Source organism: Myotis nattereri, assembly GCF_964212035.1.
Source record: "Myotis nattereri genome assembly, chromosome: 14".
Classification (NCBI taxonomy): domain Eukaryota; kingdom Metazoa; phylum Chordata; class Mammalia; order Chiroptera; family Vespertilionidae; genus Myotis; species Myotis nattereri.
This window is the reverse complement of record NC_138089.1, coordinates 28179736-28194539: the sequence shown is the minus strand read 5'-3', so window position 1 is coordinate 28194539 and position 14804 is coordinate 28179736. Positions and strand designations below refer to the sequence as shown.

General features: G+C 43.1%; 1 protein-coding gene across 2 annotated transcripts in view; it reads right to left on the bottom strand.

The window, feature by feature from the left end:
- Positions 1-14804, bottom strand: part of IFT122 (intraflagellar transport 122) — a 67773-nt gene that overhangs the window by 34284 nt on the left and 18685 nt on the right. The window contains exons 6-15 of one of the 2 annotated variants that reach the window (XM_081105543.1): positions 14464-14530; positions 13329-13475; positions 12168-12344; positions 9925-10000; positions 7219-7410; positions 6919-7057; positions 5453-5655; positions 4441-4578; positions 2993-3157; positions 727-924 (exon numbers count right to left, since the gene is read on the bottom strand). In XM_081105543.1, coding sequence (XP_080961669.1) covers positions 727-924; positions 2993-3157; positions 4441-4578; positions 5453-5655; positions 6919-7057; positions 7219-7410; positions 9925-10000; positions 12168-12344; positions 13329-13475; positions 14464-14530 — 1502 coding nt within the window. The remainder of the gene's footprint in view (positions 1-726; positions 925-2992; positions 3158-4440; positions 4579-5452; positions 5656-6918; positions 7058-7218; positions 7411-9924; positions 10001-12167; positions 12345-13328; positions 13476-14463; positions 14531-14804) is intronic. The other variant, XM_081105544.1, reaches the window with a different exon arrangement.

Sequence of the window (14804 nt, the reverse complement as noted above, 5' to 3'; positions counted from 1 at the left end):
GGCTTTTATTATATAGGATCATATACTCCTAATTATATATTATGCACACATTACACATACATATAAAAAAGGTCTGGGTTGATATTTTCCAAAATGTTTAAGAGTGAGTTTCTCTTTAGGATGGGATTCTGAGGGCTAGTCTCTCCTTGGTGCTTATCTTTATTTTATGACAGTTCTACAGTGGGAATGGCTCACATTCCTGCCTCCCATTTCTATTCTGGCCTCCTGCTAGTGTGAGGGACTTGTGCAGATAGTACCATGCTCCCTTTTTGGCTCACAGACCTCAGTTCCCACACCCCATTCCACCTATATTATCTTTCTCTCACACACACCACCCCCTTCATATGCCTGTGCATACACCCTGCTGGACTCCCAGCTTTGCTGGCTTACTCTACTCTGCCCCAAGCACAGCTCTCAATGAAACACAACTCTGTCTGCTGATAGACAACCCTGCATACACCTCCCTGTCCCTACTAGGAAGTAGGGATCAGAAAGAATTGAGGTTCAGTGATGCTGAGTTTTTTGCCCAAAGACACACAGATTGCATGGGATGGAGATAGGATTTCACGTCCAAGTCCAGAGTGCCTTCCATGACACCACAGCTATCATTCTTGTCTCTCTTCCCTCTCTCCTCACCACTCCCTCCCAAAGCACCGTTGAGGAGCCTGGCTTTCCTGGTCTTGCCTGTCCTGCCACTACTGAGAGCTGACAGACATCCCGGGTTACCTGTGGCACCTCCACAGCTGATATGGAGAAGGCATGCAGGCAGAAGATCTTGGAGCCGTTGTAGCCTACCACAAAGCCCTGCAGCTTCTGCTGGTGCACAGGGAAGGTGCTAGCTTTGATGTTGAGGTAGCCTCCTCCAGAGAAGCAGAGCATGTCCTCACACTGGGTGTTCCAGGCCACACTGTTGGCATTCGGTTCCTGAGGGACAGGGATGGTGAGAATCCTGTAACTATCATCCTGGGCTTTGGCACCATTTCTACATTCATTCAAGTTCTCTTGTTAAAGCCTGAATCACATTAAATTGCTAACAGTGGGATAGAGGGAACGGGGAGAAAAGGGGATTGGAAGAAATGGATAGGGGAATAGAGGCAAGCACTTCCATGCACTTTTTTATGTTGGAATTTTTGAATAAGCAAGCATTACTTTTGAATAAAAATTATTATCCCCAAATATTAATCATTACATAAAAAGTGAGAAAATCAGCAAAGTGGATACTACTTCTGTATGGAAGAATGTTTAAAGGAATATATTCCAAAGAATTAACAGTAGTTGTCTTTCAGCGGGTGCTTTATATTTTCTGTTTTTTATTTGCCTGACATTTTCTTTTGGTTATGAATATTTATTTTTTATAAGAAAAAGAACAGTGAACTATTTTAAAACTAAAAAATAATATATTGTCTCTACATTTATAATCTGCACACTGTAAGAATACAATCACCCTGGGAGGTACTCCCTTGCCCCACCTCCTCTCAAAGATCTCTGCTCAGCTCCAGAGACTTAGGCACCAGCAGAAGTTCATATCTTTCTGCCTAGAATCTTTTACAATGTCTGAATCTTTTATAATGAGCATAGATTATTTTTATAATGAGAAAGAAAACATATAGTTGTTTGCATTTGCAGGGGTAGGGGCAGTGGAGAGAAGAAAAAATAGCTGGGAATGTTTATGACCCTTAGCAAGGGCTGAAAATTACCTTTCCCAACCCACTACAGAAAACCCTCAGTGGGGACAGGGAAGCACACACACCTTTCCACTCCTACATGGTTCTGGGCTGGACATGGATTCACACCTGGGAGCTGCTAACCTACCTACAGGGGCTGTGTTGAGGCTGGGGAGATGAGAAGTAACACTGAAGGCCCTATCTTGTGGCAGGCACTATGGTGTCTTACTTAGTCCTGTAGCAATTCTATGAGGGGGAAATTATTAGTTTTATTTTAGAGGTAAGGAGAAATAAGACTCAGAGAGGTTCACTAACTTGCTTGAGAGATGAAGGCAGAGCTGGAGCCCAGATTTGTCTGATGGCAAAGCTTATGCTCTTTCTTTCCCCTAAACCACTCTGCCTCCCCAGTTATGAGTGAAATGTTATCAACTAGGAGTCACTGGGGCTAGTGGTGGCCAGGTACCTCCTTTCAAATGACTGAGGTAGCTCCCTACTATAGCACCCTTCCACCCTGCTGATTCTATCGCTGAGGACAAGGAGGAGACCTCAATCTGCCCATTATACTGGGAAACCTTTAGTGGTTGACAAAGCCAATCAGGGGAGGTTTTAGCTTTGGGGGAACTCACTTCAGGCAAATAGGCCCTGATCACTCACAAAGCCCTAAAGAGGCAAAGAGCAGCATTGAATCCAGTAGAAAGCCAACCAGGCACTGGGCATAGAGCCTCTGGGCTCTCCTCTCCAATGACACACTTCCTCCAGCCCCAGGATCAAATGATGTGTAAACAACGCCTATCCGAAAAACAGTTCAGATTTGCTGGCTGTTATAGCATCCTTGTGAAATAGCAGGGAGGACTTCCCCCATGTCTCCCTTCCTTCTATGGCAAAACTGGTCCTGTCTCCTTACTGTGTCTTAGATCATTCAAAGATGCAGGCAGCCTCCAGGAGGTGAGCAGCAGACTTTTTCAAAAGAATCATCACATTAACCCATACACTGATAGCCTGCAACATGCCACACTTAGATTTATTAGTATTCATTTACTGCTCTCAGTTCTCTTGTAAGAAAATGTTACTTGCCTATCTTACTTGCAACAAAACCAAAGTTCAAAGAGACTCACTCAGCTACTGCAGCTTATGTGTGGGAGGGGTTGGCTGTGTCTGGGGCCTCTTAGACTCTGCACCCCTGCTTAGACCCTACACCCTTACACCTCACTGCTCCTTCCAGAGGCCCACCTGGAAGCCAGAGCATAAGCACCTCCTATAAAGACTGGGAAACTAGAGGAGTGTCTCTAATCAAAGGATCATGTCCTGGACACTCCCTGGGACTTCACCTGAAAAAGCAACTCCTTGGTGTGAATGTCATAGACCAAGCATGTATCGTTTTCATCCACCACGGCCAGCTTTTTTCGGGAGGCGCTCATGTCTAAGCAGCGCACGGCAGTGGCCTGTTTCAGTAGGACAATGGCAAAGAGATTGTCCACGAAGATCTTCAGGATCTGGCAAAATTTCAGAGAAAAAGTGTGAGTCACCATGGCAACAAGACCCTGTAATACTGCCAGGCTGTTGGAACCCATGTGTTCTAAAAAAACAACTCCCACTAACTTCACTAGAGGCTCTGTGTAGAGAAAAGGACTCATCAAAAGAAAGGGACCCAGGCTTATCCTTAGGAGAACAGAGTGTAGTTCATCTGAGGTCACCAAAGTAATGACATGTTGGCCCCAAGACATGACAAACTTACTTGAAAGTCTGCTTGACTGGGGATTTGTTAATGACATTACCCAACTGCAGGGTTAGGAAACACAATTCAGCAGAGGTCTGAGTAACTAACACAGGAAGAGGCTACTGTAAACACTGACAAGACATCTGGTATAACCACTGCAAAATGATGATGATGATGATGATGATAAAAGCAATCAGTCATTGACTATTTTTGATAGTTGGGTAAAATATTATCCTCATTTGTAAAACCTGAGCCTCAGAGAGGTGAAGTGACCTGCATAGGGTCACACCACTAGTGAGTAGCTAAACACAAACATGACCCCAGGTCAACCTGCCTCCAAAGTCCAGACTTTCAGGCCTCACACTGGAAGTGGTATTGCTATTCTATACTCCTGCTAACTCATACTCCATGAGTCCCATCCTCAGGAAAGGCCTGACAAACCTTTACCACAAGCCATCTGCTAGACAGCTTGGCTCTCAGGCTAATGCAGTTACATTTTTACTTTCAAATTTCCATGAAGCCCACTTAGAACTTTTCTTATTTTGAGCAAAGAACACACACAGAAAACTGTTTAACTTTGTATAACCTAGATTTTCCACATCTATTTGAGCAAAGGGCCCACTTTTCTTATAATATCTAGTAATAGCCTACAGACCAGCACCTTCTAGGACACAAACTAGAACACACTGCCTTAATCCATTCACTGCTCTAATAGGGATCCAACCTAAGGAATGATCTCTGCCTCCCTCTCTAGCAAGCCACAGAAAGTGCACCTCTAACAAATCTCCCACCATCTGGGTGACTTTTAAGCCCACTAATCTACTCAACTCTTGGCCCAGCGGTGCAGTGCCAACTCTGCCAGAATGGGGCATGCTATGAGTCTGAGGACCACCACTTCTTTGCCCTGAGGCTATCCTTATAAAAGGTAGCTCTAATGTGCCCATGAAGGGAAGAAGCCTTTTCTTGCCCTGAAAACCTATCTCAGGGTCATAACTTGACTGGTTGCCTGCATCTGCATGCAGATAGTCAGACTGATGGGCAACCCAAAAGAGCACTCACCTGTCCATTCTTCAGGCCTACCAACAGACCTTCCCTTCCTGGAGGGCCACCAATCACCTTGATGTAGCGAATGAGAGATTCCATCTGCCACTCCCGCTCTTTCACTCCACTGAAGGACAGGCACTGCAGCCGTTTCTCCTAGAAAGCAAACCCCCCTCTGCAAGGATATTCAACAGATTAAGTGTTCCCCAGCCCTCCAAAGGAGGTCTTCCTGCCTCTGAGGGGTGAAAAACACTTTATATTCAGGATCTATCTAATCTAGTCCCCATGATTGGTATCGTTAATCTTCATGAAAGTCTTCCCATGGATCCTCGCTCAGCCTCAGATCTTCTGTGCAGACCTCTAAGCAGCCAAAAGCACACCTATTTGCCACTTCTATACTATAAACCTGTGGTACCCCTAAACTGCTTAAAGTTCTAGACTTTTAGAGATATTTTAATAATATTTTATGTCTATAGTGATTCCTAAAGGAATCCATTTTATCACTTTCAATAGGCCTAGTTTCATGAAACAAAATCCACCTCTATTTCCAAGAAAGATGCTGGGTTGGCCTTCTCTCAAAGTCTTTTCAAACTTCTCTTGGCATTGATCTAGACATTTTCTAGGAAGCTCTAAGTTGAGAAATTTTTTTCTGTGGAAAAAATCTATCAGAAAGTAAAAACTCCCTTTACTGTTTTGAATTAAAATACATTGTTTTTTGTTTAACTGAAGGATATCATAAATTTTTATGTGTATATGTTTAACAAAAAAATCAATCTGCATTTTGTGGGATATCAATTTAGGCTTTAAGTCATTAAAATATATATAATCCCAGTATAACAAAGTACTTTGTAATACAAAAAAGTAGTAGTCTCCTCTTTATGGCCCATGACTTTCTAGTAGAGTCTGGCCATATAGATGTCAACAAAATAAAAGCAATAACCAATTCCTAATGACCAAAAAAACCCTGCTTTGGGTACCCTCTCCTTGGAGGAAGCATAAGGTGGATTCGGTCTGATCTGCTGCGGCTTACCTGGCAGAGGATGATGTGATCAGAGCACACCACCAGGAGGTTGCATTCAAACTTTTTGACAATCTTCTCTTTTACCCGGTAACGCATGTCTGATGAATCATCTGAATACAACTCATAGATGATGATTTTTTCTGGCAGTTGGATAGCTAATCGATTTTTGTAGATGGCAATTTTCTTGACAAGCTCTTTGCATTTAATCCGAACTGTCAAAGGAAAAAAGCTCAGTTCTAGCAAGAGGTTTTTAAGTAAGGTAGAAGGCAGAGAAATGAAAAGCTATCATTTACTTAATGCTACTGGCAATTAAAGGAGACACTCTCATCAAAAAAAATCTTTAGAGTATCTAACATGTACAATCAGCTCTGCTAAACACTGGGATCATATATAATCTTATATATGATTATATGTAATCATATATAAGTCATATATAATCTTTGTTATCCAAAGCCTACAACTGAGTATGGAAAATGATTCTTAATGCTACCATCAATTGCTGAACATAAACCTAAACTCCTCTGCATGGCACTAATGGCCCCTGATGATCAGGAGCCCACCTGAGTGACTGCCCACAACTCTAGTCACTCTCCAAACACCACCCTTGACAACAGTAACCATGTGTAGTTTCTGGGGTACATTAAACTCTCACACTCATTATGAATCAGGTGGAGAAAATGTCTCCAGAAGGGATGCTTTGGAGCTACACCCTCACCATACTGTTGGAATCTTCAAATGGAGGTGCTCCCAGATGGGGACCAAAGGATGTCTGTCATCTGAATCTGCAAGACAACTCCCAACCAGAATCCCTACTCAGAGGCATCTGGCAGTGTGCTGCTGTGTCCAGTATATCTGGATATGAATACACTTGAAAAAAGTGGATTCTTAGCCTATATAACCAGCCCACCCCCTTGGGTGGATAGAAGAAAAGACTGAGTTTAGACTGACTGCACTGGGCCTGGAACCCTGATCTGACTGAGCTTGTGGAAACCCACTGCCTCTGCTTATCTCTGGGGCAAGGACCTGACCGAAGGCAAGCTGAGATGTAGGTGAGGAAGAAGTACCCCAGAAGTGCCTCTGACCAGAGAGAATGCAGGTCCACAAAGACCCATGGAGGTCAGCCACCATGGCTCTGATTGTTATATATTATCCTCCCTTAGTTAGGGAGTCCATGTACCCCTGGAATTATCTGCAAAATTTTGTGAGTCTGTGTGGTATTTTTTGAGAAAGTGTTTCTTGCTTTCATTAGATTCTCAAAAACATCTACATTCTCCCCTCGCCCTGCCTCCTCACCAAAAAAAAAAAAAAAAAAAAAAAAAAAAAAAAAAAAAAAAAAGCAAGAACCAGTGGTCCAATGTGTTTCAAAAAGACCAAGGAGAAATATTTCCTACCATTTCACTTGCCCTATCAGCAGTCCTCTCAACCTATCCTCTCCCCAGTATCTAGAGGGCAAAGGGGCTCTACCTGCCTTTTACCTTTCTGCTCAGTGATCAGGTGCTGCACGATGACATCAGTCATGCTATCTCTGTATGCATACCGGTCCTTATAGAGCCCATGGACAGTGCTGAAAATAAGCTGGTAGAAGGAAATGGTGCCATCCTGGCAGCCTACCACCTGCAGGGAAAGAGAAGTGTCAATTCCCAGCTCTCTGTGGAGAAAGAATCTACCTTCCCATTTGTCAGGAAAAAACATCAATGATTTGACTGGCTAAGCAGGCCTGATGTTCAGTTCCTACTCAGACAATGGCCCAATAAAAATGAACTTCCTCTTCTTACCACATAGTTGGAATCGGGCTTCACTTTACAAGTCCACACCCAGGAGTTCTGCTCCCCAACAGTCCCGAGCCGTACTCCATCCTTGGTGAAAAGGGATACTTGCTTGTCTGACCCCCCCAGTAAAATGTACTCCCCTTTAGTAAAGTAGCTGATGCAGCAGGGGTCAAAATTCAGTGGCCGATCCTTCCCAATCTGAGAAAAGAGAACATACACTAAAGGAAAAAACAACTTCTGAATCCTGAAACTCAATAAATGTTAGCTATTATTACTATTATTATTATTAAGCCAGATCCCTTTAAATGTCAAAAACACTTAAAATGCCAAAAACACAAATTACACCTAAGCCTAACACAAAAGTGTAGGTTTGATTTACTTCATCATCCCACATTTAATTCTAAATCTTCCCAGAATTAAAAGATACTTACACAAGAAAACAATTTTAGTGTTCCAAACAAGTTCGGGGTTACTTTCTCAGAAGACTGAGGTTGCTTATCTGTCAAAAACTCTGGGCCACAACATGAACACAATATTTACCATGGCCCTGACTACCATATTGAGTTTTATATTGTCACTATAGTAGCAAGACCCCATTTCCACCTAGCATAGTGTAGTTAGATGTTCCAGGAAATTTCTCATACCCAGCTGCTGGGGTCCAGCCCCAGCAGGTCCAGGGGTTCCCAAAGGCGTACACGGAGTCGGCGAAGAAGAAAGGACACGGAGACAGTGTTCAGTTGATCAGCAGCCTAGCCAGGATCTCTAGCCAGGATCTACAGCCAAGTTCTGGTCTGGATCTCCAGCCAGGTTCTGTGCAGGTTCTCCAGCCAGGTTCAGTCACCAGGCTCTAGTCAGGTTCTCTTGCCATGTTCTATAGTCAGGTTCAGTCCAGGATCTTTTGCCATGTTCTCTCCAGCGAAGTTCTTCTGTCTCTAGGTTCTGTGTAGGTTCTGTCTTCTTAGTTCTGTCTTCTAAGTTCTGTGTCTTGCTGTCTTGTTACATCTGTATTTATACCAGTTGATTCAATCCTATCAATCTCTATTACAAAGGTTAGGGCGTTTCTTATCTCCATTCCAGGGAGTAAAGATTACGTAGCTTAAGCATGATTGTTCGTAGTTAAAGTGATTAATTACCCACCTGGCACTTAGTTAAGAGGTTTTATTCCCTCCCTAACTTCAGGGGAAAATCCCTACCTGGGGAAACAACCTTTCTCAGAGACGTTGGTTAAAACACATAGTGCCAAGAAGGTGAGCAAACATATTAAGAACAGTATGCCATATATGCCAGGTCCCTTGAAACAGCAAGCATGGACTGGCTCCTGGCACCCAGCCTCAGTGCCAGGTACACAGTAGATGTGTCAATAAATATTTATTAAATTATTATGGACATACATTAAGTGGATGAATACTAATAGATAGGACCAGGGAAACTGGATGCTAGATAATTAAAATGATGGTTCTGAGAAAACAGCCATAGGAAACTGAGAAAATTCTTTATTATATACAACCTTTATTTTTACTTGACTACCAAAGAAATAAGCAATAGTAAGGTGAGGCAGAAGAAATGGCTCCAAAGTTATACTTAAAATCGCCACTTCTAACATGATATGTTTTGAGAAATAAAGATGCTGTTAAACAAAAGGCTCCATTGAAATGGCTGCATTTCTCATTTGCTTGGCTGTGGTAGTAAGCCATCCCCACCACCTTCATTCTAATCCTCAATGTCTCCAGTCTCCTAACAGATTTCCTACCACTAGGCTCTCTTTATTTTAATCCACCCTCCACAGAAATAAGGAATTCTCTGAAACAAGAATCTGACCAAGTTGCTCCCTACCTAAATCTATGGCTCTGAAATACTCACAGAATACAATGTTCAAACTCCGTATTCACACTACAATCTTGTCTCATCTTCCTTCCTAGCACCATCTCTCCACAAATCTTGGGACCCAGTCACCCTGAACAACTCACTGTTCCCTGAGTTGTCATCTATTTTCCTTCCTCCCTGCCTTTTCAGATGCTATTTTCTCTGTCCAAAACACCATTTTCAATGCCCTCTGCCTAGCAAACTCCTGCTTATCCTGTTCAAAGTCACCTCTACAAAATCTCCCATCTCCACCGAGCAGTGATGTTACCTTCTTTTGTGTCTCTATAGCTATTTTTCTGATAGCTATTTCTCTATCATGCCATGTATCACTGCTCCGGGACTGTTGGCCATCGAGTACATCCCCACCAGCCTGTGAACTCTGGCAGAGCAGAGGCATTAACTTATAAAGCTCAATGTCAGTGGCTCCTAACACAGGTGAAGGGCTGGCCTAAATGGGTGCTTATAAATGTGGGTAGGATGGAGAAAGCAAATATAGAAGGCAGGGTCATGACCAAGACCAAGGCTTTACAGTCAGACCAATCTGGGTTTTGATCCCATGTGCCACCATTTACTAGCAGTGTGAAACCTCAGGCATAGTATTTACTTCACTGCTCTGAGTCTTGTCTACTCATTTCTAAAAAGTTGATAATCACAGGGTTTTATTAACTTAAATGAGATAAAGGATGCACAGCATAGAGCACAGTACCTGGTATCACAACAAATAACTCAATAAATAGAAGCACACAACAATAAGTTATAATTACTAATAATACAACCTCAGAAAGTGAAAAGCTATTACAGGCATGACTGTAACTGTATCTCCCACTGGGTCTGTACAGAGCTGCATACCTGTTTTCCACTTAGTTGGTAGAAGGAAAGTTTCTGCCCCCAATCAGCTACAGCCAGGATGTCATTACGTTCCTCTCTAATCAACAAAAGACAAAAGAGGTTATGGGGGCCGTGGTCTGCTGATGAGTTAGCCCTAAGGGTTTAACAAACAGGAAAAAGAAAGCCTGGCCAGCCTGTCAGATTGCCAAATGTTGTACAGTAGCACTGAGGCTAAGTTATAATATGGGCCAACCCATCAATCAGCCCCATAGGATGAGGGGAGGCAAGGCTCGGTTCAGCCTTCCTGGGAACTGTTATTTCACTAAATGCCCTACCGTGAGCTTGTGGCACCAGGACACAGCCACAGTGAAGCTAAAACCCTCATTTCAAAGCTTCCTGTGGAGCAACGATAAGAAAGGGCAAGGCTGCAGATTCAAGAGTGCTTTATTTTAGGGGAGGGTTAGGGGTGGGGGGCAGGGGTAAGAAATCAACCGAAGGACTTGTATGTACGCATATAAGCACAACCAACAGATGCAAGACACTGGGGGCGAGGGGACGAGGGCAAGTGCTGGGAGGTAGGAGAGGCTGCGGGGAGGTCAGTGGGGGGGGGGGGGGAATGAGACATATGTACTACTATTTGTAATAATTTAAACAATAAATTATAATAAAAAAGGGGAAAAAAAGAGTGCTTTATTCTTATGTACCACACAATATAGGGAGATAGCAGAGAAATGTCTTTTGCAGTGGGAAGGCATGGATTGTCTGACTTTTTTAATATACAGAGGAAACCTTGCTTGCTCTGCTTGAAGAGGGAAAATTAATACCTAAACTATGTTCTCTCACAGTTAGGATGAAATGGTGTCTGACTGGATACTGTAAAAATAAAAGTAACGGGCTCTCTAATGATCAACAACTATCTTTGAAACTGAGTCCCTATCAGGATCAGTGTCTTGGGACCAGGACTGCAGGACCAGCACATGGGAGAAACTGAGGCTGGGATCAGGCTACTTGGGATCTAGTTTAAGAGTTTAATCCCTGCCTTTGAGGCCTGGTCTTGACTACCTAATGTTGCCTCCTCTGTTTATTAGGTCCAGTTTTCCTGAACCCAAACCCTTGTGGTCAACGGCAGCACCATTAGATATGCAGACCAGGAATGGTACAACCTTACCTGCAAAACTCAGCTAAGAGTGCAAAGTGGCAAATACCACAGGCACTAATTCACAACTAAGGGGGAAAAAGACAAAGACCAAGAGCGATGTTAACAGGAAGGGACCTGCAGGTAAACTTTGTGTGACTGGTACTGCAGTCCAAACACAGGCTTGGAGCCCAGCCTGCAGTGAGCCCTCTTGGGCATGCCACATATGCCTCTCAAGTGGGTTCAAGCCCCATGAACTGAATTGGTGGTTTTCAACCTCTTTTTTTTTTTCATTTTTCTCCCCTAGCAGTGGGTCTCTACCAAAACAAAATTCATGCTAAGTAATAAAAAGGGTTACTCTGTTTGAAGCACAGATGGGGACCTGAAGCCCACCGCTCCCTCATTTCCTCATCCCCCCACCTCCCACCTCCTTTTTCCAAAGAACCGCAGGTACCACAGAACAGTTTGGAAAGTTCCAAGCCAGACCATTTTTACCCAATCAGAAAATCCTGGCTATCCCAGCTTTTCCATTCCAGAAAGAAAGAATGCCTGGACAGATAGGATTGGGTCATGAGGAGTATGGGTAAGCTGAAGGCTTCTTCTCTGATATGTGCTCTAGAAAATGCAAGGTAAGGTATAGTGTAGGAACAGGCTAAGAAAGGTGTTCAGTAATAGAGGAGGTGTTAAATGAATTATGGTACATCCACACAGAGGCATACTATGCAGACATTCAAAATCGTATTTTCAAAGGACTCCTAATGTTACTAGAAAGCATTCCCTCTGTGATGTTAAGTGGAAAATGGAAAGTAGGATGTGATTTAGTAAATTATATGAACACACTGAGGGGAAATACAATAAAATGCTAACAGTGGTTTCCTCAGAGGATGGGGTTTTACAAAAGAGTTGAACTTTTTCCTTTAGACTTTTCAGTATTTCCTGAAGACTCTCAAGGATGATTTTATAATCCACACACAAGTTTTAAAAGGGTGTGTTTCCCCCGTGTTGGAGGAGCTTTCACCAACAACGACCTCAAACCCTCTTAGGAAAGAGCTTAGAGCATCTGCCCAGCAGGTCTGCTCCAGGGTCTGTCCCTTCCAAGGAGGGCTCTCGCTCCTCGGGACACACTCACAAGTTGTCGTCCCTGAGACTGTCGTCCTCTTCCTCTGGCTCTTCCTCCTCTGCCTCACTACCCTGACTACTGTACACTGCTGACTTCAGAGTGGAAGGAATTTCCTGAAAATATCTGTTGACAATGACTTCCTCGGCATCCTCGTTCTCTCTGTTCATCCAGAAACTCTCCCATCGGCTGTAGACAATAAGTGTTGTTCACAATCACAATGCCCAGAACTACACTGAAGCCATAATTTCAAAACCTGTCCAGGAGCCCCTGAACCCTGCCGGAAGAGGACAGCAACCAGGTACACTGGGCATCCTGCTTCTCATGAATTAAAAATGGTACCCTGAAGCCACAAAGTCATCTGTGGCCACAAAATCAAACAGCAGGAACTTGGGGGTAGGCTAATGGCTTTGAAGGCATTAGACATGCATGGTACAGCTCTGGGCTGGACAAAGTTATTCAGGAAGAAGCATAATAATCTGGTGTAGAAAGACAGTGGAATTACACAACCTTCTAAATCAAGAAGGTACCACCTGTAAAGTGACATTGGGCTGGCAAACAATGAAGTCCTTTAATTTACCTGCAGAGGACTCTGTGGGAGACATTGGTGGTTTAACATTACAGGATTACATAAAGAGCATATAAAGATATTAGCCCACCCTCAAAGTCACATTGGCATAGAAAGAAAAATGTGTGTAAGGTTTGAGAAAGTAGATGCCAATTGTTGTGGGACTATAGAATTTGAGGACACTTATAGACTTAATTAGGCTTTTTTGGGCAAGGGCAGCAAAAAAGACTCATAAAAAAGCTATTTATTATTGGATGGACACATGTTCTGCCCCACTTGGATAAAAGAACAGAAAAAGGGAAAAGACCAAAATAAAGCCACAGCAAAGAGGTGAGCTATTAATTCATAAGAAAATGGCCCTTCTGAGTCACATGTGTGCATGCGCACACACACAGTTTGAGATGGCCTAGATAGCTCATCTGCTTAGCTAAATTTCTGGGATTCGTTCCAAAACACAAGATGGGCTCTTAAAAAATTCCATTCAAATGGAAGAGGTTCCAAAACATATCAGTCAAGTGGGCTGAGAAGCCTTTGGATGCATGGAGAGACCATACAGGGAGAGAAAGAAACAGTGTGCCCTAGAAAGAGGATAGTTGTAAGAGCACCTTGAAGGATTCCAGCAGATGGACCATATCGGGGAGAGGGAGCCCCCAGGCCGCTCGATCTTCACTTTTTCCTCGCCATTTTTGTTCCGTAGGCTGATGATTCCATTGAACATCCCCAGAGCCAGGTACTGACCATCATTTGTCCAGCTGCTCACACAACCAGCAAAGGGCACAGGGAGAAGGAAAGGAACACACAGAAAGTAAAAACCAGTGAGGATGATGCCTTGGTTGATATAAAATCTAATGAGGCAGCAATGGTTAAGCTCATCCTAGTGATAATGTAAAAATTAGAGGACCAGACTTAAAATCCCATTTATTTCTGGGATAAACAGATAGACGTGAAGACAGGAGCCCCTTTTTCTGAGCTCTCACAGCTCTCTGTACAGACCTCCATGATAGCCCTTAGCTTGTGTCTGCATTGCTGAGTCAGCCTCCATTCCCCACTCACCATTTCAACACCCTCCCACTTCAAGAACACATTAAGAACACAATTCATGTCTTGGTGTATTCTAGGCCTCTAGAACAGGTGCTTAACAGATGTTGAATGAAAGGAAGGCTACACTCAGAAGCTGAACAACAAGAATAGCTACCATTTATAAATTGTCTTCTATATGCCAGACTCTGTGCTGTATGCTTTTAGACTCTTTAGTTTTTGTGCATTTCACAACAGCCCTATCAAATCAGTATTTTTATCCAGTAATGTCAGATGAGGAACCTGAGGCTCCAGTCAGAGAGATTTTGTAACTTTCCTAAGGTCACTGAGCCTGTCCGTGATCCATCTGTATGTGAATCCAGGTTTAGCGTCAAAGCCTATGCTTTCTCCAGTGCCCATGCTGCCTGGAAAGGACAATCTTGCATCTCCAGAGAGTCTCCACTGAGGACAGCTGTAGGCTGAGGAGGTTTGTAACTAGATAACTGCATGAAAGCAATTCATAGTTTTCTTTTGCTTGATGGTCAAAGACAGGTACAAGTCCTTCCTACCAAGGAGACCAGAAAAGAAGGCAAGAGGAAATACAGGGGCCTAAACCAACTAGCTAACACAGACTTTCTCTACTATACGAATTTACTGGATTTGAGAGTCTGTTTAGACAAGAAGGGAACATAAAGTCTACCTTCAGAGCTGTCTCTAACTCACCTACAGCAGGTGATCTTGCTGCTGGATTTGTGCTTGGAGACAGACTTCTGTTCAGGAGACCACAAGCCTTCAATGAAAAATAATATTAAAAAAAGACAGATTGATTGGAATATTACTCAGCAATAAAAGAGGAACAGAAAACTGATACACAGACAACTTAGAGGATCTCTGGAGCTTTATGGCTGAGTGAAAAAAAGCCAATCTTAAAAGATCACACACTGTATGATTCAACTTTATAAATTCTTAAAATGACAAAATTATATAGAAATGGAGAAGAGATTAATAGTTTCCAGGTACCAGATGTTAGGGATAATAGGAAGTGTAGGGGAGTAGATGATGAT